At 40.4% G+C, this 26320-nt stretch overlaps 1 protein-coding gene and 1 long non-coding RNA gene across 4 annotated transcripts; one reads left to right on the top strand and one right to left on the bottom strand.

Annotated features, from left to right (window-relative positions):
* Positions 1–5438: 5438 nt before the first annotated feature.
* Positions 5439–25571, bottom strand: LOC123963067 (centrosomal protein of 162 kDa-like). 2 transcript variants are annotated; one of them, XM_046039626.1, is made up of 19 exons: positions 25442–25571; positions 22782–23061; positions 21653–21878; positions 21189–21355; positions 20700–20834; positions 17432–17563; positions 16951–17063; positions 16659–16758; positions 16450–16576; positions 15865–16028; positions 14137–14241; positions 13796–14035; positions 12369–12596; positions 11753–12065; positions 7730–7862; positions 7503–7644; positions 7317–7415; positions 6162–6296; positions 5439–6046 (listed from the first exon to the last, which is right to left on the bottom strand). In XM_046039626.1, exons 1-19 carry the CDS (start codon positions 25567–25569, stop codon positions 5834–5836), a joined length of 3180 nt encoding a protein of 1059 aa, XP_045895582.1. In that variant the 5' UTR covers positions 25570–25571; the 3' UTR covers positions 5439–5833. The 2 variants fall into 2 exon arrangements, with proteins under 2 accessions (XP_045895582.1, XP_045895676.1); XM_046039720.1 differs by having other exon boundaries at positions 21189–21352.
* On the top strand, positions 11860–15292 carry LOC123963466. Of its 2 annotated transcripts, none has more exons than XR_006823196.1 (3): positions 11860–12099; positions 14233–14375; positions 14780–15292. It is a non-coding gene; the product is annotated as an uncharacterized LOC123963466 (long non-coding RNA). The 2 variants fall into 2 exon arrangements; XR_006823187.1 differs by lacking the exon at positions 11860–12099 and adding an exon at positions 13441–14038.
* Positions 25572–26320: the final 749 nt, after the last annotated feature.

Below are 26320 nucleotides of genomic sequence, written 5' to 3'. Positions count from 1 at the left end.
ATGCTGAGCTGAAATCCACAAACAGCATTCTGATGTAGTTTGGTTTTACAAATATAGGATTTACTGAATGGCATAGTTGAAGGTGAGACAGAAATGTCTAGCAGGTAGTAACTCTCATTGTACAGCCCACATTTAATCACCAGGATATTTAGTTGCAGAGTCAAGGAAGTGCAAAAACAACAGCAGGACAACTAGTAAGACCTGACTTTGACTTTACACAGACTTACGGCTGGACGATATGGGCAAAAATGTTATCACGATAAAAAGTTTCATATCTTTCGATATCGATAATTATCACGATAAGTATCAAATCGTTAATGCTTTGGAGTTTAAGGACCGATTTTAGCTCCTGAGTGAAAGTTGAAGAAACCTGATGGTTATTGTGGTTTATAGTCGTCACTTGAGGCCAAACAGTGGATCACTTCACAAATCTGAGGTAGAACATTCAAAACTATTATGATAAAATCTTTGTCAACAAATATGCGTGAGTAAAATTAAGTAATAGCTTTTATCAGTCCTTTTTCCTCAACAAAATAAAAATCTTAATAAAAAAATTAAGTCCTAATTAGTTTATTTTTCAGGTGAATAAAATCAAAGATTTATTGAATATTTATTCAACATTTGTTATTGAAAAAATTGTCCCCGGAAATAAATAAATGTGGAATTATAAAATAACAGTTTAAACTAATCTTTTTGCCTAAATAAGAGTAAAATAGCTGAAATGGAAACAAAAAGAAAAGCAAAAGCTGCTTAAGGGAGGGCATTCTGCTACTGGATAAAACAGATATTAAGGTTAAGGGTCTGTTTGCTCAGTCATTCCACAAAAAGGAACACAAATATTACAGAGTACGGTCTAGACCTGCTCGGTTTGAAAAGTGCAATAACTTCTGTTATGAATGGGCTCTATATAGATAAAACTGAATCCCAGAAGGAGTGTATTTTCTCCTGTCTCTGTATTGCTGCCATGTACATATTCTCAACCCCCTCAAGAGGCCCCTGGACTGTTAAATGTGAGTATTTTTAGTCCACACCACATAATAAAGACGTAAAGTATTTGTGTTCTGTTAGCTGTGTAATAAAAGTGGAAGATGTTTACTTTTATTTTTCACTCTAATCCAAAATGTCACTCCTGGCAGTTTAATTTAAAAAAAGGCCTTGACCTAGTAAGGCTGTTTTTAGTTTCTACAAACTGCCTGATGAGTTGCATCACAAATATGTCTACATTCAAAACCTTCCTGGTTTCTGAGGCTCCTGATTGGTGACTCTGTGCGTGTTTGTAACTTTCTTTGCTGTTCTGATGTGGGCGTCCATCTAGCTGCTTCATGTCAGTCTCAGTATTACTGTATGCATGTAGAAGGGTTCACAAATTTCTGGATTGCTCTGTACATGCTGTATTCATTTGAATGTACAGCATGTTGAGTTTACCTGTAATGTAATATGTGTGGAAATAAATCTGCCTTACTGCCCTACAACTCACCGCGCCTCTGCAGCCTGCGGAGCAGCAGTGTTACTTTGTTATACTACAGAATGCATTTCTCATGTATTTATTATGATTGCATGTTGCCTTTGAGATGGACTCTGATATTCCCAGTTAGTGTAGGAGTGTCTTAGTCTGCTGCTTTTGTTTGGTTTTGCTCCTGCTTCCCAATGGAGACCAATTATTTAACTGAATCTCATTTTAAAAAGGCAGCTGATGTGGGCGTCCATCTGGCTGCTTTATGTCAGTCTCAGTATTACTGTATGCATGTAGAAGGGTTCACAAATTTCTGGATTTATATTTAATTGACTCTCTCCACACAAAATATTTATCATTGTATATAAATGTAAAACAAACCCATAAATTAAAAAACAAAGGTTAACAAATGTATTTCTGATGCACACACACAAATCTTTCTAGTTTTATTAAACATAATAAAAATCCATAAATATAAACTCAGCAAAAAAAAAAAAAGAAACATCCCTTTTTCAGGACACTATAATTTAAAGATAATTAACAAAAAACAACAAATAATTCTGCAGATCTTTATTGTAAAGAATGTTTTTCATGCTTCAATGAACCTGTGAAACGGTCGTTAAGACCCTTAGAGCATACAGGCAGTTAAGGTCACTTTGAAAACTTAGAACACTAAAGAGACCTTTCTACTGACTAGAAAAACCAAAGAAAGATGTCCAGCGTCCCTGCTCATCTGCGAGAACACGCTACAGCGACACAGGAAGGACAGCTGATCGTCCTCGCAGTGGACGACCACATGTGATACCTGCACAGGGCCACACCAGATACTGATTGTTACTTTTGTTATTTTGACCCCTCCTTTGTTCAGGAAATCATTTTTCCATTTCTGTTATTCACATGTCTGTGAAACTTTGTTCAGTTTGTCTTCTTTTTATGTTCATATAAATATTTCCACGTTAAGTTGCTGGAAAATAGAAGCAGTGAGAGTGAGAGGACATTTCTTCTTTTTTTATGCAGAGTATATGTATTTAAAAGTATTTGCAATTTTAATTAAAAACCTGTTTGGATGTTATAAACGGCTTGTCATGTGCATTTGTGTGTGGGTGTTTTGAGACTCCCCTGCTATGGCTCGATTCACAAATGCATTTTTATAATTATCTGCAGCAAGTAAGTCTATATTTTTGGGGGCGTCATAATAATGTATTCATGCAGCCTGGTAGCTGATCTCCACAGGTAACTAGGGTTGGGTATTGTTTAAAATTTTACTATACAAGTACCAAACCAAGTACCCTTAAAGTGATACCAATACCAATTTAGTACTTCATTCGATACCTTGCATAAAATGTCACCTGATTGGTAGCTTATAATTATTTTTATTGTTGTTATGGACAAGCAAGGTTATCTATTTAATATTTTTCTTGTTTCAAATAACTGCTAGAAGTATTGGGAAATTTTATCACATCGCTCCCCATCCTAATTAGGTCATCCTCACTGGTAGTATTTGCCTATACGGGGAAAACTGCAGCTTGGGAGGCATTTTATATTTGAATGAGAGAGGAGTGAAATAGTTTAGTGACCCAATAAGTTGTGGGAAACCAATTTTTTGATAGGCCTACTTGTGTTGAAAGTTAATTGAAAGTTCACCCCGAGTGCTTTTTTCCTTTAGTGGGGAGCCGCTAAACCTCCGAAAATACGAGTCACAAGAATAAAACGAGAAAGCCTTCTATTTAAACAAGTCACTAATCTACGCTAAAGCATCCCCCAGCTGCAACCGGAGGCTCCGTCAGTAAAATCAGCTGACCGGTGACAAGTGATGTTAATAGCAAATACAAACGTACAGAGAAGTGTTAACTGATACCAGAAGATGAAACCAACGGAAAGCCGAGCTTGTGGTGATAAACAGGGACGAACATGCCTGAGACCGCAGCCGAAGGTGAGCGGCTGTTAAAATCACGCTTGGACTCCGCGCGCGCACACCTTTTTTATTTATAAAGGCGTGCTCTTCTCTTTCTTTCAGTGTGTTGCTTACGTTTTTGGCTGCAAGCAAAATCATACAATTAGTAATTTTTTGCCACGATCTGGTTACAAAAAGTAGGCCTAGGTATCGATTCAAGTACCGGTTTGACTGGAGACGTTTCGATTCTACTCGATACCGGGCTGTTTCGGTCGGAACCATAAAGGTACCGAGAAGCGATACCCATCGCTACAGGTAACGCTCCTTTAGTACATGATTAGATAAGTCTGAGTTATCAGTGAAAAATTTTATTTTAAATTTCACCTTTTAAGTCTTCTTTAGGCCTTTTAGTCCGAGGTTACTTTTCAAGTTTTAAGAAATAAATCGTGTCTGACGGACCTCTCCCTGCCCCGCCACTAATCGTTCAAAACATAATCGGACTCGCCACCGGAACCCCCCCCACAGAAATGAAACAGCTGTAACTAGATTTAATATTCAACGAGTGGTAAAATAGTATACTATTATATAAAATTATTGTTATACTAACTGTAAACTATTTGCTGATCCTTATACTCTTTATTTAATGTATATGTAATGTACATACACTCATGTATACTAGTTCCTCCTCTAGGTTGTGGATAATGTAGATTTAGCCAGAGCCAGGAAGCCAGTGTGCCAATATGTGCTCCTCCTAACCGCATCCTGACAGCAACACACTCCCCTTCTTTTACATCTGTTTTACTCGTTATTGTTATAAATATTGTTTATCGATCAATTTTGTTTAAGTTGAGAAATACACATTTCAAAATGTCAGTATTTTGTGCATTTTTCTTGATAATCAAGCAAGTAGACCGTTTGTTCCATTATAATCGAATCGCAATATTGTCCACAGTAGTCGCAATATGACTTTTTCTCCAAATATATGATATATCTCAGTAGAATAAACAGATTCCCTTCAGTCTTGCTAAACTTGTTCATGCTCCCATGTAGATAAAAGCTTTTCATTTTAGTACCACACTTTTGTGGATATTTAGTAAGGCTACAGCAAATGACCGTCAGGACCACAACACCTGTTGCCACATTTACTATAAGGATGTAGCTGAGCTGGTTTAAATGAAGAGCCACTAGAAAGGACCTTATATTGAGATGTTAACACACAGCTGGGAAAAGAAACGTGTTCTCTGTTGCTGAGCTGGGAATATTGCAGAGGAGAAGACACATTTGATACTGCAGTCCTATACTGTATGTGAGGGAGTTTGAGTTTACAAGCCTGATGTCAGCAGTTCAACAAAAAGATCAGCAACATAATTAAACAGGGGAGAGTTCTGTTCATTCTCAAGATGAATCTCAACAGACTGTAAACTAATAAAATGTCAGGTGCAGCAGCTATTTGTGTAAAGTTCCATTTCAAATTTCTAACACCACAGTTTGGTCTCTAATATACATGTTGTGTTATCAAATAAGCAATCTGACTTCTTAGCACCCTAAAGAGAGCCACAAATCCTTAGTTAATATCCCCAAGACCCTTCAGTAGACTATTGAAATAATAAACAGTGATCAAGGGTGAAAAAGGTGAGAAACCCGCACATCCCCAAGGGTTAGCTTGATTAAATGTCTCATGTTCCAGAACATCATTGCTTTCCTAAAGCAAACTGTTCCATTACATTGTGGTTTTGACAGAATTAGCCTTTTGGATGGAACTATCAGGGTCTAGCATTAACATTAAGTTGGCACATTGGCCTAGGAGATCAGCTTATGTTGTAATCATCAGCAAAATGGTAACATTAGTAACGTTACACAAGCAGTCCCAGAGCCCAAATGTCAGGAATGTTGGAATATCAAGTATGCCAGCTAATGTTAGACTCCATGGAAATAACATTAACACCTAATGTTACAGCCAAATTGTGATGGCGACCGTTTGATAAACCATAACAACTCATCCTTAAGATCAGGGTGAAGTGGGATAGATTACTTAAAACGTTGACACTGTCTGGGGTAGAGAGTATGAAAGGAGAAAGTGAACGCAAGTTATCACAGTTAAGACTTTTATTTTTCACTACCCCTAAAATAAGTTACAATAACTTAAATACAAAAATTGAAGCTAGCTACAAAATATCCAGCCAAACATCAGGAGCAGGAGCAGGATGTGTACAAAGAGATTCTGAGCATGCTGTTGCTTTATTTCTGTTTGTATGTGTTAACATGAAGTGTTGCTGATGCTGAGGCAGCTGCTGACGTGGACCAGGAAGCATCATCTATCTCTGACATGTGGTTGCTAATATTATACTGGCCGTCGAGTCCTTTCACCTGAACCCGGTCTAATGTGGAGATATTCATTATTGCTTATGGTGTCTATCTTTGGCTTCAGTGCACAATTATCAGCACTACTGTTCACTGACATGCGTCGGTCAAACCTTGTCTGTGCATTAACTCCTCTGGGTGAGGGGGGCTGTGATGGGGGAGTCAAGAGTGGGGAGGACCACTCCCTGTCTTTGGAGATGTTTCAGGATGTCCAGGATGGAGTCCAGCTCCAGACGGAACGCCTCCAGCTCTCTGCTCTTGTCCTGAGCCAGACGCCTCCAGCGCTCCACCTCTGACTGCTGATCAGCCTCCAGCGTCTGCCAGGACCCACTAATCACCTGCAGGGGGGGGGGGGGGGGGGGGGGGGGGCACTTTATGCTACATATCACTGTACTTGCCAAACCAGGGAGCCATTTAAACATTATCTTAAGCTTCATTTAAACAGTAACTTACCTGCTGCAGCTCCTTCTCTCTGTGCTGGTGTCTGAGCTCCATGTTGAGGATCTTCCTCTCGAGGCTACACAGGAACTTCACCTCTGGGCTCTGAGCTTCAGTAGCTTCCTTTAGCTCTTTCAGCAGTGTGGTCAGCTAAACACAAAGTGGAAGCAGTGAGTTCATGTTAAAACGCTAAACAAAGCAATGGACTTTTTATCCTGGTTAAATTGAAATGTGATAATCCAGCACACTTTCTGTGTTTATGGTTCAAGAGATGCTGGATGGCCTAAAATGCGCCTGACTGTGTCACTGTGACAATGCTGACTTCACTTTTTGGAGGTCATGTTTCAGGTGGCATTCAGGTGGTTTATGTTTGCTAATAATAAAATCAAGACAAAACTTTATCACATGAGGGCTGTGCAATTAATCAAATTCGATTCGGCTTCCAACGATTAGAAAAACAAGTTAATCGATTTAAAACGATTAGGCCTATTTTTGTGCACACTGTTTCACAATAAAACTCCTTTCGTCTTGTGTTATAAATCCAGCGCACCCTTTCTTTCACTGCGGCGCCCCCAACCCTCCCTAAAAGCCTAAACTCACTGTTAGCAGGCTGTTGCATGTTTACTTTAGCTTGAGCCGAGAAGACGGGGTGATAACTGCTACAACTTGCTGTTCACCGTTATCAGCTTCAAGCCTGTCTGTATTTTACACTGCAAAAATTAGCCTAGCGGCTAGCTGAATCTCCCAATGGGACACCACTGTTCAGCGTTTTGCAAAATAACGAGGTGTTGTCAACTCAAATACTTCACCTCTGCTCCACTGTGTACACACTGACACACTGACACACACACAGCGTTGCTGTCTGGCTCGAAGATGCTGTATAAAGTTTAGGATATTTGATTCCTATTTCATTAGATATTTTGGATAATACATAATTATTTTTAAAACATGAAGCATTTCGTTTTAAAAGTTCAATAAACGCATGTTATTTCCTCAGTCAGTCAATAATTGTGTTAATAATCGTGATTTCAATTATGACCAAAATAATCGTGATTCAGATTTTTGCCATTATCGAGCAGCCCTATATCACACATAAATCCAGAAGACAAAAAATAAGCTGAAGTGTTCTGCCATTAAATATTTCTTGCAGGAAAAAGAATGGACCACCACCTGCTTCTGCAGAACATCCTCTCGGGTCCTGGATACCTTCAGTTCTTCTTTAGCTCTCTGCAGCTCTTTCAGCTGCTCTTGCAAATGTTTCACCATCAACTGCAATTAAATGTGAAGGTTAGAGCTACGGGATCATTTTCAGGATTATCTGTTGACATGAGACTGGTTGCTTTAGTGAGCCAGTACCTCCTGAGTGTTGAGCTTATTGGCCAGTTCAGCAACCTTAGAGGAGGAGTGTTCCAGGGCATGGGTGGCACGCAGTTGGTCTAACATCCTGAGGTGTTCTGCTTTCAAAGAGGACAGCTGCTCTGCAGAGTCCTCCTTTAGCCTAGCACATCACACCACACTCAGTTATTTCACATCCATGCTCTGCAGAACACGTCAATTAATGTGTTCACTCCCGACACACACACCTGCACAGCTCCTTCACGGCTTGTACAGCATCAGCCCTTAACGCCTCCTTGTCCTGCTCACTCTGCAGCTCCAGCAGGTCCAGACGCTGCTTCAGGGCCTCGTTCTCCTGCAGAACTTCTGAGATGTGACTGCCTGTCAAAAAGATGCAACAATAAAAGGCAATGGCGGAAACTGAGGCTCACTCAGCCATGGGAGACCGTACAGAGCCATTAAACATATAGCAGACATGAGAGCAATGATGCAAACTGACCTCTACCTTTATGTACCATTCGGTCTTTCACTGAGATTTCCTCATGACTGTGGTCAATTTCAGAAACAAGTGTGTATTTTTTTTTAAGTAGCTAAGTTTTTGTAATACTCTATTGGTTTTTAATTTTTATAAGCAACAAAACAAAACAAAACACAAAAGTCCCACCCCAAACTAACAGTGAGTGATGCGCTATATATTTCTACATGTACATAAAATAAGTAAGTAAATAAAAACAGGACAAGGGACAGGTAAACAAAGAGCACTTTCATGAAATAAGTGAAAGGACAAACAGTCCTCATCGTCCAGGGACAGGTGGTAAGCTATAGCTTCTGTAAAAAAGAATGCAACGGTTCTCAGATCCTCCAAAACTTGTCCGATTTGTGATTAAGGTCATGAGTCAACTTCTAAAGAGGAATAAGAGCAGAAATCTGTGATATCCACATGTCAAACTGTAGGGATCTGGGGAGTTCGCAACCGCAGCAAGATATATTTTTTAGCCAAAAACAAAAGATTTATCAACAGACATTTGGTGTCCGTGTCCGAGAGCTTGTCTGGAGTATGGTTAAGTAGACACACAGAGTGAACCCCCTTCCAGAAGGTCTGGATGTGGTCACATGACCAAAACAAGTGGATAAATATACCTTTGTGTAGATTACATTTATAAGAAAGGTTGGAGGTGTCAGGGAACATTCTCTGGAGGCGAACAGGTGTGTAATAAGTTCGGTTTAGTTCTGTTCATGTATAGAGATTGAAGTACATTTAGGGAAAACCCCGCTGCAGATCTTGTCCCAGTCTACAGGGTTGAACGTCACCTCCAGATCACGCTCCCACAACAGATTCAGAGAGTCATAGCCTGAAGAATTAGAATAAAGTAATGAAGTATACATCTCGGAAATCAGTCCTTTGGGAGATTTGTCCAGAAGTATAATGTTTTCTAGCTCTAACAGTCTCAAGACGATCCCGCCTGTCCTCAAGAGAGACCCTATAAAGTGACGAATTTGGAGATATTTATAAAAATCTTTGCGGGGAATATTAAAATCAGCTGCGAGCCTGTACGCAGGATAAGCGGTTGACGATGGATGGATGGATTAAAATCAGCTCTGAGTTGCTCAAATGACTTAACAGAGTCGGAGACCAACAGGTCTGTAAAATTTGACAGGCCCTTACATGTCCACTCCATCAAACCAATACTCTTAATCTGTGCTGGTAAATCTGGATTCAGAGCCAGGGAAGAATGAAGAGAGATGATAGGGGGAATATTCAGGTATTTCTTCACATATTGCCAAACCAGTAAAGCGTTAAAAACAATTATGTTGTTCTTGAGATAATTTAACTGATCTATATTATTGATAAAAGGAAGGGAATTAAGCCTTCTGGATTCAAGACTCAACCATAAGGAGTCTTTCCTGTTCATAAACCAGTTGTGCTGACCAATTATGTAGTTGTAGATTAGGCAGGGACAAGCCCCCCAAGTCCTTTGGCTTAGTAAGTATAGAGAATTTAACTCTTTGGTGCTTGTTGTTCCAAATACAGCGAGAAATATGAGAATTCAGAGTCTGAAAGTAGGCAGGGGTCAAGTAGCACGGGAGATTTTGAAATACATAGTTCAATCGAGGGAGAATTTTCATTTTTATAGTGTTGATTCTCCCAAGGAGAGAAGTTGGAATGGAGGCCCATTTTGTCAGATCGTTCTTAAACTTTTGAATTAGGAGTGAGTAATTAGTTTCAAACAGATTATTTAAATCAGGACTGACAAAGATACCTAAGTTTTTGAAACCCCTCCTGGACACTTGAAAAGGAGATTGTATTGACATATCCTGGGGGATATTAAAGGGCGTAGCGACACACTTCCCTGGGTTAATCTTATAACCCGACAAGTTTCTGAATGTGGCCACAGATTACCAAAACTGCTGAGATTGATTTCTCAGGTTTATTCAGATACAAGAGGACATCGTCTGCAAAGAAAGAAATAATGTGTTTTTCTTCACCTATTCTATCTCCAGATATATCAGGGTTAATTCTGATGTGCTGTCCCTTAAAATACCATTAATGGCAGGCATAAAAATTGGGTGAATCTCTGGCCAGAATTTCTTCTCTTTCCGGAATGTGCTATTGACAATCACAGGGTCACACGTGACATCCCCGTTCTGTGTTCTTATACTATTAATTGAGCGATCACTATTTGGATTTTTCAGTTGGTGGGTAAGCAGGCGGTTGGACTTATTACCAAATTCATAATATTTCTGTTGAGTGTAAAGTACTAAAATAAGTAAATCGCTTCTGGACGTGATGAGTATGGTCCATATTAAGTTCAGTCTTGGCAGCCACTAGTGCTGCCAAGAAGAAGACTCTTACCAGGTGAAGGAGCTGGAGAGTATGGTCAGTCAAGTGTGGGTGACTGTTTATGAATTTGCTCCACTTCTTTTTAAAGGTTTTTTCTGTTTTCCACTAAGGCTTTTTTCTGATGAGAGCTATAGGAAATAAGGTGTCCACGTAAGGGGGCTTTAGCTGCATCCGAGATTGTAGCAGGGGACACCGGAGAGCTTCTATTATCGAGCCAGACTCGCAATTCAAAAATGTAACTAGCTAGGTTCAAGGGTACATGTTGCCACAGCTTTAGAAAAATAATAAATGTAGAAAGTTTTGATCTGTTTTTTAATCACATACAATTGTAGTCAATAACAATGATACATGAGAATTCTCCCTTTTTTGAGAATAACACCACTGGTCAGTTTCACATTCTCTAACAGACCAGGGCAGAGATAGAGGCGGACACATAGCACCAAAAACACCAGCAAAGGAAAATGCAGAAGCAGATTTTGTGAAAATTGTGTCACAAAACTTACATCAATATATTCCATCACAGTAAGAATGTTTAATGAAATGTATGGGGTTCTTATGTAGTTTGTATGATGCTTTGGGAATATTGTTGTTATCATGCCAATAAAGCTAATTTGAATTGAAATTGAATTGAATTGAATGTCCTGTTTCTAGCACAGAGCACAACTTATTCCACAAAGTCAAGTTTTGGTTGAAATAGTATGATCTGCAGAAGGCATGCAAAGGACACAGAGAGGAGGAGCAGTGCAGTCAAAAAACAATCCTAGTTAAATAAAAAAAAAGCAATGAGAAAAGAGAGACATCCAAAACAGTGAAGTAAAAATGATAAAAATTCACCAAAAGCTGAAAGGATGGAAAGCGGTGGTTGTGATGGCGGCTGAGGCACGCAAAAATCTGGGACTTTCCCAGACCCAGGTGCAGTAGGAAAGATAGCCGAGAGACATAATGCTTAGAAACAGAGCTACAAAAAGGATTTCCAGAAGAAGTTGAAAGTCAGTTGTTACATGGTTTTCATGTCAACTTGGGCTCTATTTTGCATCAATCTCTGACACACTCCGGTGAAACTTTTGTACTCTAAACGGTGTCTATTTTTGTTGATAATAAAAATGTTGGTAAAAGGTCAAGCTTTCTTATCTGGCTTAGGCCTTGAATTTTTTACACGACAAGCTCTGCAATGCAGAAGCCCTGCTCACAACTATCAAAAAGTGACATGCAGACCTATTCCCATTATGGTAACACAACCACAGTAACCATGTGGCATATTAAAGAATCTCAGAAGCTAACAAGCCCTTTGGCTGGAAACAGCTGGTTAACACAGTCACAACAAGCACTGCTCCCTTTAGTTATTTTGTGTTTTTGGATATAAGGGCATATAAAACACATTTTCACATGCAGAGGAAAATTAGCCTCAACAAAAGGGCCACATCCATACCTGTAAAGACCGTGGGCTGGTAGGTCTTCTCATAATGAGCAGCTGGAAACGTTTCTTCCCCTCCACGTGTCTCCGCTGTAGTAGCAGAACAGACGGTTTTGGCTGGTTGTCGTTTGGTCTCTGTAGAACAGGTTTCTGGTCGTGGGTTGGGGACAGACAACATGCTCCGCCTCTCCTTCTGCAGTCTCTCCACAGTGCGGCTCAGTTCTTGAATGGTCCTTGTCTTGTTGGCGAGCTCTTGGTTCAGCCGTTCTATCCGGACACCAAATGCTTCCTTGGCTTGACGCTGGTGTCGGCCTGGACTTGGCTGGGCCTGTATGGGGAAAGGTTTGCATCAGTTTGTACAGGTAAGATTTCATTTTCTGTCCTTGGGTTTGCTTAATCACACACAGTGCAATATATTATATATATATATATATATATATATATATATATATATATTATTATTAATATATTAATAGTCCTATATTTGAAGCATCCACAGCAAAGAATCTCACGTTTCTGTCTAAAAGTTGTGTTTAATTAATACACCTTTCATTGACACATGTGGTAGCAATGTAGGGCAGCAATGTGGCTAAGAAGGTTAGCCAAGAAAGCTTTTTTGCATTTTAATGACCTGGGTAGCACCAGCCTTATGTTTGAGCTGCTGGTGGAGAGACTCAATCTGGTCCTGGAGGGACTTTTCTTTGTCCTGGTGGGTTTCCTTTACACGCTGCAGCTCCTCCTCCAGTGCTCGAACCTGCGACATCCATGGCTCGGCCCCAGCTGCTGAGTGTGTTGTTTCCAGCTGATGTTTCTGTTCCAGCTGCTGCTCCAGTTCTGAGATCTGCTGCTCATAGCGAAGCTAAACAACGCACACAGACACACGTGCTGAAGCCTTTCTGTTTGTTCATTTTACAACTTTTACCCCGAAAACCCCTGGCGGCTGTTCCGCCAGTGTGTGACTGTGTGTGAATGTTAGTTTCTGTTTGAGCACTTAGGCTCAGTGAATGAATGTGAGCAGAAAGGCGCTATACAAGTACGGAGCATTTACTTTTCTATAAATAATAAATATGAATTTCACATGCTAATTGCAAATGGAAATATTCAACCTGAAACTACAGATTTTTGTGGCCACTTGAGGGCAGTAAAAAAAAAAGTTACTGACATCATCATTTCTTTTTGATATAATTTATATGGTGAACTTATTTACACGTCCAGCAGTTACAGAGCAACATTAGCCTCCATTTGAAGTTGTGGAGATCTCCTTTAGCTCTGTGCTGGGTCTCTATCAACTCCTGAGTAAACATCTGGCTGTTCAGCTGCTAAATGCTCCACTATGTTCACCAACTAGAGTCAAACTGTGTCTGTCTGCTGTTTGGAGCTGAGCAGGTCGTGTACCGCGTTTTTTTTTTTTTGAGTGGCTTGGACTGAACCACACAACACTTTTCCAGTCATGATTTGCGTCAGCTAACGTTAAATGACTTGTCCACAGACTTTCAGCTTACTTTCCAGTTCACTAAGACTATGCTGTTATTGTGATGTAAGCTACAGTAGCAGGACAGTTGTGAGTATCGCTGTCTGGAGCTGCTGTGGCTGCTCTGGGACAGTCTCGTCCTCTCTGCATGTTAACTTCATGTTAGCTTCCCAGTAGCAACTGTAGCGAAGGTTTGCTAACCCACATCTTAGCTAACGTTAGTTACATTACTTGCTGTGTCATTGTTTTCTCTATATCATGGTGTTTGTCATGGAATGGATTTTCTCCTGAATTGCTTACCCTGATTTTAAATGTCAAAGGTGTCTTATTGCTCAAGCTCAGCAAAGAATTTTGTTTCTCCTAAATACTCTTCACAGCAAGTTTGATAAATACAGGCCCTGACTATGAAACTTTAACTCAGTATTACTAAACCTTCACTGAGCATAGGTTACAAGCTTGCAGTGTAAGAAATGCTACTGTAATAATACTAACAGCAAATACATGATTAATATATTCTCCTCACACTGTCACATCATTTTAACAACTGCATCATACAGCAGAAAACTCTGTATTGACTTCAGTTATACCTTGATCCTGTGGAACTGTTGTTCCATGGCCCGCAGGCTGCGCTTGGCCTCCTCATCATGACTCTCCAGCTCAGCCTCCAGACGCTGAATCCTGCGCTCCAGCAGGGCATTGATCCCACTGGGCGGGGACGTCTTGGCAGCCTCCACATCCTCTTGACCCCCAGCTGTGGCTGCAGCGTAGATCAGAGCTTGCAGGGAGTTTGGGTTTCTACATCTTAATATCTGCTCCAGCTCCTTCACCTGGTAAGAGAGAAAGACACTTAAACAGTGAAGAAACCGGAGCAGGAAGGGAGGGAGTGTAACAAGTTTGATTAGCGAGTGTGTTTGTTTGTGTGAGAAACCTGTCGCTCCAGGTCCTGCATCCTCTTAGTGTCCCCCGTTTTCTCTCTGGCCTTTCTCTGCTGCTCACTGCTTCTTTTGCCCACATCCATTTTCAGGTGTTCTACCTGAAATGCGGACATCCTGTCATTTCCAACACGGTAAGCAATGCTACTGCCCCACATCATAGCTGAACCTCCAAGGTCTCTGATCCTTCAGCAGCTGCAGCCTCACAAGGTGATGCCCACACAATAAACTGCAGGTACGCTACTCCTGACTGTACATTTACAAACATGTAACTACAGTAAATGGACAAATGATGGTTTCACCTCTGCTTCAGATTTTCAAATTGGCAGGTCTATGTTGCCCTCTCCTGGACAACACTGAAATGCAATGCATTACTTTGATTTCTGTGTCGTTATTTGAATTTTATGTGTCAATGCAGTTGTTTTATACATTTTAAAACATCAATAATGTACAGCTACTACAAACTATCTAGCATTGTTAGAGTTTAAAGACTTAATGTTAAATCTATGGTTAGATCTCTGGTTATCTACATGCATGTAGAAGCAGCAGCAGCCGGTAGCTTCTTCAAACTTCACTACTCATTTGTTTTTCATCTGCTTTTTCCAGCTTTATTGCTAAAACATGTGTTACCTATAACAGAAATACAGTTACTGGAAAAGGAAGAAGGGGTTTTGGACTGAAAAGCGGCGGACCATGATCCACCAGGCCCAAAAAAGTGGACCAGGCGCCATGGCGGATGCGGCGATCGCTCAGAGGAGGGGAAAGGGAGCCGGGATAGGAGCCATGTTGGCCCAGCTTGGACTTAATTCTGCTCTTAAAGGTCTTGATAAAATGGGACTCATGTCCTATAGACAAAACTAAAAAAATCTATAATTTGATATCTGTGACACCATACTCAGTCTTATCTGGGCAACATTCAGATGTGTGGACAGATCTATTTAATTCGTCCTCATCACCAGAGAGCAAATCGCCATGCAGTCATCCACAATAAATAGAACAGTAGTTACATCTATAAGTCTCCTTTTGGACGAGAGATGGAGTGATTGAAAGCGTGCAACCGACTGTAGAGCTGCAATTATGTGAGTAAAACGCATGTTGTAACTTTGCCAGGGCAGACAGCTGTACTGAATAAAACTGAGACAGGGGTTAAAACTACAATTGGGTGTTCAGTTGCTCTTTAAATCCATAATGTTTTTGAATGATGTCATTGAATTCATCTGTGGTTGGACACTACGCTGAAAAAAGAAGAAGCCCCACAATCCAGCAAAAATCACCTGTCCTTAACATAATAACACAATAATGATAAAACAAATAAAAAAGCTAGTCTTCTGCAGAAAAGGTCTCTAGATTTAAAGATTAGTTTGGATCAGTTTAAGATATTAAAGTGTTGAAAATTTATGCTATAGGAACGCCCTTTGCGTTAGACGATAAATATATTTTTGGTTTATCAGGTCACTACTGTGATTTCAACCCACCGTATACAACGTGATCCCCTAATTTAGGGTATGATCCAGACTGGCATAATGGTGGGGAGCCAGGTTTTATTAAAGAGCAGGAAAACTTCAGAGGAACCATGTTTTCATGGTTTATTCGATGTACATTAAAGCAAAGAATTGATAACATAACATGACAACGTAAGACGAGGAAGACCTCTATATAAATTCTGAAGGTAAATGAAATGAGAGTGAGTAAATAACTAGAATGTGATGACAGCAGAGCCTGACCTGCTCTTTGAGCCGGTGAATCTCAGCTGTAGCAGCCTTCAGTCTGCCAGCATCTCTGTCCAGCAGCTCCTGGTTCTCAGCAAACCACTGCAGCTTCTTCTTCAGGGCCGCCACTTCCTCTCTGTGCTTGTTCTCCAAGACACGCATCTCAAACGTCTTGTCTCCTGACACATTCAGGACAGATACACATTGTCGGTTAAACCAAAGATCACTACACACACAATTTAATATGATATATACACATTTCAAACATTAATTATTTACATACAATATAATTTACAAACATATTATATTATGACACATATTGCACATTAGACAGGGTAGATTTGTTTATTATTTTACAACACAGGGTTCACTTTATGCTCCTTTTATGGGAATTTTTGTCCTTTATTGGATATACAGTGGATAGATCAGGAAACGAGGTAGAGAGAGAAGGGGGTGCGACACGCAGCAAAGGGCTGCAGGTCGGATTAGAACCTGGGCTGCTGCAATAAGGAATCGGCCGCGCGCTCTACCACATGAGATAAACCGTTCTTGGATATTTGAATTCCACCACCACCACCACTGTTCTGTGTCCAGTTTTACCTGAGGCCGACACAGCCTGAGCTTTAGCTAGGTCTCTCTCTTTCTTCAATAGCTGAAGGTCCACATCCAGAGCCTGCTTTTCTTGCTTCAGTCTGTGAATATCCTCAGACAGCCTGGCCTCATTTCTCTGCACACAGAAACATCTGTGGTAAGAGAGGGGCTGACACAGAACTTAAGTCTAACAGTATTTCAGTGATTGCGGTAGTTACCTGAAAGGTATTTATTTGAGCCAACAAGTCTGTGATGCGTTGAGTGTGATCCAATAAGCAGACATTTCCCACAGGCCTAGAGGTTTTATTCAGCTGCTCCCTGGGGCAGATGAAAAATACCATAGAATAAACAAACACTGAACAAGACATTTCTGAAAAAAAAAGTCATTTCAAAAGGTAAATTTTATAAGAAGGCCAACATTCATTTAAATGGACATCCATATTTGGAAGTCATGCACCAGCAATAAATCATTCACAAACAGGTCACAGCTTGGATCTTTACTGAACCCACCTTGTGAAAGCCAGCTCATTTAGCAGTCTCTGGTTTTCATTAAACATGGCCTCCTCGTTGGCTTTACTCTTGGCCTGCTGAGCCTTCATCTGTAAATACAGCTTCTCGTTCTCCTGGAAAATAAACGTAGTCTTACTGCAGTCCAGTGCACAAATATTAAAAACTCCTGATGCAACAACTAGAACATGAACTCTCAATTCCCCAAGCCAACCCCCTCCAAACACCAGAGGTGGCTACAGCTGGGAACACAACCTGAACCACCGTGGTGGTAAAATTACATTTTGTCTGCATCCTTGCACAGTAACAAAGTTAACCCAAAATGTCTGCCACAAACACAGAGTCCTAGAGTTGGGAAATACAATGTATATGCAAAAACTGATTGGATGAACTCAATATCAAAGAGAAAGCCACGTACAAACTTAGGTCAGAAACGAAGAGTGAAGACACTCACATTAAGATATAAGTATTAAGGGAAACAAACCTGCTGGTAACCTTTTATGAGCACCTCCTGCTCTTTAATTTCTTTATTCATCTGTTGGAGCTTTTCCTCTGTAGCAGAGTCAGTGGCCTCGGCCCATCTCTTCTTCTGACTGGCTTCTTCTGCACTTCGCAGCTAAGGAGTGATAAAAACACAGCTTCTTTACTACTTATTGATGTATCACTGTTGCTACTACAGCTGTCCTGATGTTTTATTGCATATAATTCATAGAAAAAATTTCTTTTATACTTTTTATTTTTATGTTAAAGTATTGTGTTCATTCGCTGCCCATCCTCACCTATGGTCTTCCTTACTTTTCCTCCCTGTAGCCTATGCTTAAAATATCTCATTAAGCAGATATGATTATGAAAAAAAAATTCAAATACTAGTCATAGTGATGCAACTGCAGAATATACCAGTGAATAGACCTTTTCAAAAATGGCGCAGCGGATGTGAGCGGATAATGATGTTGGAAACTCTCCATGGTGTAGCACTTGGCTTCATATCTGGTAGGCGTAGAGGTCTCCCACCATTTAAAAATGTAGGGTCCTAGTAGAGAACTTCACTGTAGTTCTATATCTATCTCTATCCATCTATATATATATATATATATATATATATATATATATATATTAAACCATGGTTTCACTCGGTGGGAAGTTTTTCCTTGGGTAAAAGGGCTTTTAAATCACGAGGTTACCATGGTAGACAGTGCACTCAGAGGTTAATGACTCTGAGGAGTCTTTTTGGATACACTCTTCAACAGCAGCTCTGTTATGTTGCTTGTTCTGGCTGTTATATGGTGCATCAGTATTACTGAAACATTGGCAGGGCTCTAATTGTAACCAGCTTGTGTTGCTTTTCTTGCTTCTCAACCTTGAAATTCTTCATTTTTTATGAACTTGTTGGGCTGTTAGGTGATGTATTTACATAAGAGTGTTGTTGCAAACCAAAGTTTGTACTTTATCACACCAATGAGAACATTTTCGCACAAACCCTAAGCCTAATTCTAACCTTAACCATTTGTTGTTGTTTCAGCTGTTTTCACATATACACTATATTGCCAAATGTTTTAGGACACCCCTCCGAATCACTGAATTTAGGTGTTCCAATCACTTCCATGGCCACAGGTGTATAATTGGTAGGCCAGATAAAATCGGAGCGGGGTAACAGTGCGCAGAAGTTGTCAACTTTCTGCAGAGTCAATAGCTAAAGACCTCCAAACGTCATGTGGCCTTTGGATTAGCTGAACAGCAGTGCTTAGAGAGCTTCATGGAATGGGTTTCCATGGCCGAGCACCTGGATCCAAGCCTTACATCATCAAGTGCAATGCAAAGCGTTGATGCAGTGGTGTAAAGCACGCCGCCACTGGACACCAGAGCAGTGGAGACGTGTTCTCTGGAGTGATGAATCACGCTTCTCTGTCTGGCAAGCCAGCCCATGGACGAGTCTGGGTTTGGCGGTTGCCAGGAGAACAGTACTTGCCCGACTGCATTGTGCCAAGTTTAAAGTTTGGTGGAGGGGGTGATATGGTGTGGGTTTGTTTTCCCGGGGTTTGGCTTGGTCCCTTACTGCCAGTGAAAGGAACTCTTAATGCTTCAGCATACCAAGACATTTTGGACAATTCCATGCTCCCAACTTTGGCAATATAGTGTATGTAACAATGTACTAAGTCACTTAAACACTGTAGGTAGTCCATCCAAAGGCAAACAAATGAGTCTACAGCCAACTGCCCTCGCTCTCACTCAAACGCTGTGTAGTAGGGCTGACCCCAAATAGTCGAAGATTCGATGCTTCGATGGGCGGAGCCTGAATCGACAATCAAGCTCACAGTTGAAGCCTCGCAGGATCATGCCATTTCACTGAGTTGGAAAAAGGATCACCCCCTTGTTTCAGTATTTTGTTGAACCACCTTTTGCTTTAACTACAGCCTTTAGTCTGTTGGGATATGTCTATACGAACTTTACACATCTAGACGTTGCAATATTTGATCACTCTTCTTTGCAGAACTGCTCAAGTTCAGTTAAATCTGTCTGGGCTCTGACTTGGCCATGCAAGGACATTCACCTTTTTCTCCTTCAACCACTGTGTGGTCAGTTTTGCAGTGTGCTTTGGGTCATTGTTGTGTTGGAAGGTAAATCTTCTTCCCGTTGACAACTTTCTGGCAGAGAGCAGCAGATTTTCCCCAAGAATTTGACAGTACTTTGCCCAATCCATTTTCATTCTATCCTGACAAGTGCTCCAGTCCCTGCTGCAAAGAAACAACCCCATAACATGATATCACCACCTCAATGCTTTACTGTAGGAATGGTGTTATTTGGATGGTGAGCTGTATTGGATTTTCGCCAGACATATCGTTCAGCGTTGAGGCCAAACAATTCAATTTTAGTCTCATCTGACCATAACACCCTTTTCTACGTGGCCTTAGAATCTTCAAGGTGCGTTTTGGCAAAGCTCAGTCGTGACTGCATGTGGCCTTTCTTGAGGAGTGGCTTTTTTCTTGCAACCCTCCCATACAAGCCACATTTGTGGAGAATTTGTGATATTGTTGTCACATGCACACAATGACCAGTCTTTGTCATGAATTCCTGCAACTGCTTCAGAGTTGCTGTAGGCCTCTTGGCCCAGTTTCCTACTGGCTCTTTCTTCCAGTTTGGAGCTGGTCCTGACCCAGGGAGGGTCTGTGTTGTACCAAATACCTTTGACTTCTTAATAAAAGACTTCACTGTGCTTCTAGGCACTGATAAAGCCTTTGACATTTTTTTGTATCCATCTCCTGCTTGGTGCCTGTCCACAACTTTATCCTGGAGATCATTTGACAATGCCTTGCCACCCATTGTTGTTTTCAGTTGCAGTACCAAGGACTGAAATGCTTCAGGAAAAGCTCGTTTCATGCTGAGCTAATCAAAATGACCACAGCTGATCACAGTTGAAAGTCAATTGGCTTTGTGTGCTATTGAGAAGGTGATTAACTACACCTGGTTGGGTTTACAAGTCATTTTTAAGAGGGGGGTGATTCTGTCTTTTAATTTGTAATTTTTAAAGTTGGTATTATATATTTCACTTGGATGTTATAAGTTGTAAATACAGCTGAATGAAACAAAAACTGTGTCTGTCCATTTTCATTTCAGGCTGCAGAGCAACAAAATGTGATTATTTTACAGGGAGGTGATTCTTTTCTATACCCTCTGTATGCAACAAAGATGGCTACTGAGAATGGAATTTATGTTTTGTTTTTAAAAGGTCCTGTGTTGTGAGTGTGTTTGTGCACCTTGCTTTGCAGTAAGTAGTTCTGTTGTCTGAGAGAGCTGAGCTCCTCCGCTCCTTCCTTCATCATCTGCAGCTCCCTCTCTTTCTGAGCCAGCTGGACTCTCAGCTCCTCCACCACAGAGCTGTCTTCCTCCCTCTGCAAGTCAGACATCAACACTGAACTCAACTGTGGTCAATCAAACCTAACATACCAGAGTTTGCAAATTGTCTACTAACAGTCGAATTTTTACTCACATTTGTCCAAATAAAACAGTACTATAATATATCTATCCTGCAATTTCGAAACAATGCTCCTCCTCCATTTCCACACCAATCCCCAACTAGTGAGCATATTGACTTTTTGTTTGGGATCTGTAAGCTTTAGTCTTTTTCTCATTACAGTGCTGAGTCAGCATTACTGAAGCTCATTTCGCAGAGTTCTCATTTTCAAACAAGTCAGTTGTAAACATTAAAAAGTCAGCTGGAGATGTAGTATGAAGTATTTTCTTACAGTTTTCTTTGGAAGGTGATGTGTCAGTCTGGTTTCTTGAAGTCCTCTGATGTCCTGTGTGTCTGTAGCATCCTGGTGACTGCTGGTGTCTATCTGCTGTTGAAGGACAGCCACTAAGGACTGAACAGATGCCACCAGCTCACTGCTCACGTTCAGACCTGCCTCTGCTAATCAAACAAAATAGAAAAGACACATCAGCTCACTCAGCTCCAAACATGACGCATTGATCCACACCTCCACACCATGCTCCCAAATTATAGAGTTACGAGCGGATTCAGAAATGGGGTGAAATTTGGAATTACATCTTCAAAGACGAGTGATAACATGAAGAGCAAAGATTTAAAAACAAACAAATATAAATGTATATATATTTGTAGCATTTGTATAATGAAGGTCAACTTAATAGCAGTATCATCAGAGAGGCACAGACCCTTGGGCAGTAATGAGTGAGTGCCACTAATAACCTGTGTGGTCATCTTTTTCTTGGCTCTTTGTAAATGTGGCTTTTTGTCGTGGACGCTGCAGAGGACAGGAAACAGAAGACTTGGCCGGAGCAGCAGCTCTATTCAGCCCTGACGACCTGGAAGTCACTGCTGTTCTCCCACCCCCTCTCCGGCCTCTCACAGGAGCCATAGTGGTATTCCTCACTGAAGATGTAGAGGGATGAGAAATAGTGGCGCCATGGGACAACTGAGGAAAAAAGCCCATGATGCATCATGGTTACACAATAGTGTGTTATAAAACATGGAACAAAATGAGGCTCACGACAGAAGTGTGCTGGAGGGGTTAACCATCCCCATGCTAAATGCACTGAACAAAATGATGAACACAACACTTTTGTTTTTGCCCCCATTCATCATGAGCTGAACTCAAAGATCTAAGACTTTCTCTATGTACACAAAAGGCCTATTTCTCTCAAATATTGTTCACAAATCTGTCAAAATCTGTGTTAGTGAGCACTTCTCCTTTGCCGAGATAATCCAGCCACCTCACAGGTGTGGCATATCACGATGCTGATCAGACAGCAGGGGTATTGCACAGGTGTGCCTTAGGCTGGCCACAATAAAACGCCTTAGGCTGGCCACAATAAAAGGCCCCTTCAGTGTATTAGGTTTGTATCTTCTGATGCTGATAACTGCTAAAATCTTTGGATTTTCAGGTAATATCATTACATCATTGAGACACATTTGAATGGTTTAAACATAATTCAATTAAAATCCATCCATCGTCAACCGCTTATCCTGCGTACAGGGTCGCGGCGGGGCTGGAGCCAATCCCAGCTGACATTGGGCGATAGGCGGGGTACACCCTGGACAAGTCGCCAGTTCAATTAAAATACATAATTACTTAATTATATAATCTTATCTGTAAGAATATATAGACCAACACTTATGTAAACATCACACAAACATCACTTGTTTCAGTAGTAGCAGACCACTACAGCTTAGCTATTGATGTTTTGGATCTGACACCACCACTTAACTTACAAATGTTAAATTATGACTTTTCTTTTTGAGAGAACTGTTACTTTAAAGTGGTCTGCCTGATACAACTAACCTAAATACTGCCAAAATGGAGATAAGTTTGCCTCACCGGTTGTTTCTTGGCTTTGCCAGCCTGAAAGGATGTGTCAGAAGAATATTTGTTCTGATCCTGCATCAGCCTCTCCACTTCCTGTCTGATGCTCCATGTCAGGTTGTGGTTTGGAGGGTCTGGGGAGCTGGAAGGGTGGCTAATCAATGCCCTGGCTCCCTTTATCTCTGCACCGTGGTCAGCTTTTCCTAGTTGCTTCAGTTGTGTCTCTGGGGAAGTCAGATCCGGGAACGTTCTTTCAGTGTAGTGGGATGTCTTTTCTTTGTCAAGTTCTACAGCACTGTAATGAGAAAATATAGAAACACACACTAAAACTTACTGTTAGCGTTGTGACTTGCTGTGAACTAAATCCAGGTTTGTATTTTAGAGAATGCATACTTTTTCACTTTTGAGCGTGCTACATTAAGAGTTTCCCTCTGCTTTAAGGCTTTCCTCAAGTATTAAACACATCCTAAACCTAGCTACTTACTGAAAGCAAAGAGAAGAAAATGTTGTTGAGCTTCTCATCTACCTGCTTGACGGCTAACAAGCGCAAAGACCGCCTGAAATTTAAAGAGCTATTACAGGGAGGAGAGACCTTTAATAATTATCCTTAAATAAGGAAAATTCAACATGGTGTACAGGAGTGGTATGGTGTAAGGACAACATACGGGCTCCAAATGTCTGCAAATGCCACTTGGTATATGTGTCTGTTGTTTATTGTAGAGTGTAGGGTTGTCACAAGACTGGAATTTCTAACTTTGATACAATCCTTGAAAAATGTTCAATACCTCAGGGGAAAATTGACACAACAGTGAAGGAATAAAATTCTTGATTTTTATTGAAAGATAAATATAAATATAAATATATCAAGGCTATAACATTACAATGATGTACAACATTTCTTTTCTTGGCTAGTAGCAGAGAACAGAGCAGAGTTACTGTACTGAACATTTACAATATTTAAAACATTTTATATTAATTAAAACAATATTCTTCTTGAGGTAGCACACTTGTTCAAATGCCTCTGAGATTGCCACACATTCAAAAGGCACTGAAGAGCAAGTGGAAACAAAACAGTGCAGTCTTATATATTTTCAAGTAACAAAAAGGAAAATCTAATGGAAGAAATCACTACTGTTATACATGCAGACGGGCTTCACAGAGGAGAGTGAGAGTGACACCCATTACTGTACTCTAAAGTGTTTTGCAACTTTCACATGTTTTGCTAACTACACCAGCATGTCAACGTGCTCCTCTGGAAGTCATGTCTGTCTTGGACTACAAATGAGCCCTGACGTACTAAATACACTTTATGATGCTGAGCTTTAAGCAGTGATGCACAAATAATAGCAAACTAGGCAAGGTAAGGAAAAGTTTTCTTATTTGTCCTCCACTGTGTGAGTGGGTCCTCTTCGGCACTGGGTTCAGGCATCTTTTCATTTATTGTGTGAACTTACTATTTCCAGTAAATGGACATTGTCCATTAGATTTTCTTTAACCTCCTCCCTTTAGGTAACACACCTGTCCTAGAATCTTGGGCAGAGAAACACGGCTGTGTATCAGTAACCTCAACTGTCAAAGTGGAAAATACCTCCCAAATTATAGCCAGAACAGGGGAGAGAGTGGTGCGTTTTTCACAAATAGGGAAAAAAGAGCTCAATTCCTCTGTTACAGCCTCAAGAACTGCATTGTCTGAATCTTTAGCCATAACTAAATGATCTATTCTTAGTTAAGAGCACTGTGTGTTAAGCACAACAGCATCTAAGTTAATTTACTTCTGACCATAGTCGAAGTATTTTCCTATCAACTGAAAATCTGCTGTCTGAGATTCCTCAGCCTTAAAAACTCTGAGGAGGATTAGCTTAGCTTTGAGAATTACAAATGGCTGTGGAGAAAACCACTGGACACCACACCTATCAACAACAGTGTTCTGGGACATCTTGTTTAACGCTGCGGTGATGTTTAAAGCTGTCCCCAAACTCTCGAAATTCTTTATAATGGTCGGCGTGTCGGCCCTTAAGGTGGTTTACAAAATTTGTGTGTATGTTCCGGTGTATCGAGTGAGGTGGGTAGATGATAAATATTTTTGTTAATTGCATGTCAGCCAGTATTTTTTTGTTACCTGATCTGGTAACACAAAAATATCTACAGTGATTTTTAAATTCTTGCTTTACCATCAATAATTAATTATATTTTAGAACAACTCTCCATAACTATGGCCACACATATTGCTGTATTTGAGTCAATAGGTTATTGCTCATGTCATGTCTTATTTGTTCTTTTACCATTTCTCCTTTTTCTAATTTATTATAACTGCATGATTTAATAGGTTTCATTCTGTTTGATGTAAACTTCTGAGGGGTTTGTGCTGCATACAAAGGATTAACACTCCAATTGGATGACACTGTATAAATAAATGTTTAAGTGTTGATGAACTACTGAGGTTAACCAAAAAAATGCCAGACTTCTGTGGTTACATGCACAATGTCCCCAAAAGTCTAAGACATTACATGCAACAGTCAGTACAACCAGTGAACAATCAAAATAATATATTTTTTTAACCTTAACTAAAGGTTTAAAAATATTAATAACAATAATAAACAAACAACTGACTGTCTCTTTATGTTTTGAGATTTCATCATTTTGGATGATTGCAAGTAAGACTTTCCAGTCCTTACCTGACAGGCTGGAGGGTGAAGCCTCTGATATGGTCCTTCTCTGGCCGGATGGGTCTCATCAACTCTTCTGCGGTGGGTAACTCTAGATACACACAAAATAATGATTCAACATACTTTAGCCCTGTCATGAGCTTGGCATTCGTAAACACTTCAGCGCAGTGGATGTGGCCCATAATACTGTGACCTTTGGACAACTGAAGGCTAGTAAGCTGAACTTGTGCCTTCTCCCCTATTACAGGTGCTGGTCATATAATTAGAATATCATCAAAAAGTTGATTTATTTCAGTAATTCCATTCACAAAGTGAAACTTGGATATTATATTCATTCATTACACAAAGACTGATATATTTCAAATGTTTATTTCATTTAATTGTGATGATTAAAACTGACACTAATGAAAATCCCAAATTCAGTATCTCCAAAAATTAGAATATTACTTAGGACCAATACAAAAAAAGGATTTTTAGAAATGTTGGCCAACTGAAAAGTATGAACATGAAAAGTATGAGCATGTACAGCACTCAGTACTTAGTTGGGGCTCCTTTTGCCTGAATTACTGCAGCAATGCGGCGTGGCATGGAGTCCATCAGTCTGTGGCACTGCTCAGGTGTTATGAGAGCCCAGGTTGCTCTGATAGTGACCTTCAGCTCTTCTGCATTGTTGGGTCTGGCGTATCGCATCTTCCTCTTCACAATAACCCCATAGATTTTCTATAGGGTTAAGGTCAGGCAAGTTTGCTGGCCAATTAAGAACAGGGATACCATGGTCCTTAAACCAGGTACTGGTAGCTTTGGCACTGTGTGCAGGTGCCAAGTCCTGTTGGAAAATGAAATCTGCATCTCCATAAAGTTGATCAGCAGCAGGAAGCATGAAGTGCT

This window comes from Micropterus dolomieu, linkage group LG01 (assembly GCF_021292245.1).
Source record: "Micropterus dolomieu isolate WLL.071019.BEF.003 ecotype Adirondacks linkage group LG01, ASM2129224v1, whole genome shotgun sequence".
In the NCBI taxonomy this organism is placed as follows: Eukaryota; Metazoa; Chordata; class Actinopteri; order Centrarchiformes; family Centrarchidae; genus Micropterus; species Micropterus dolomieu.
This window is presented reverse-complemented; position numbering and strand designations above follow the sequence as displayed.

Excerpts from the sequence above, each read along its gene's own strand:
- LOC123963067 (XM_046039626.1), bottom strand. The coding sequence starts at position 25,569 with ATGACAGGGCTAAAGTATGTTGAATCATTATTTTGTGTGTATCTAGAG. Across the intron at positions 21,356-21,652 it reads AGAAAAAGATGACCACACAG|CAGAGGCAGGTCTGAACGTG; the intron begins GTTATTAGTGGC and ends TTGTTTGATTAG. Across the intron at positions 14,036-14,136 it reads TGCAGGACCTGGAGCGACAG|GTGAAGGAGCTGGAGCAGAT; the intron begins GTTTCTCACACA and ends CTCTCTTACCAG.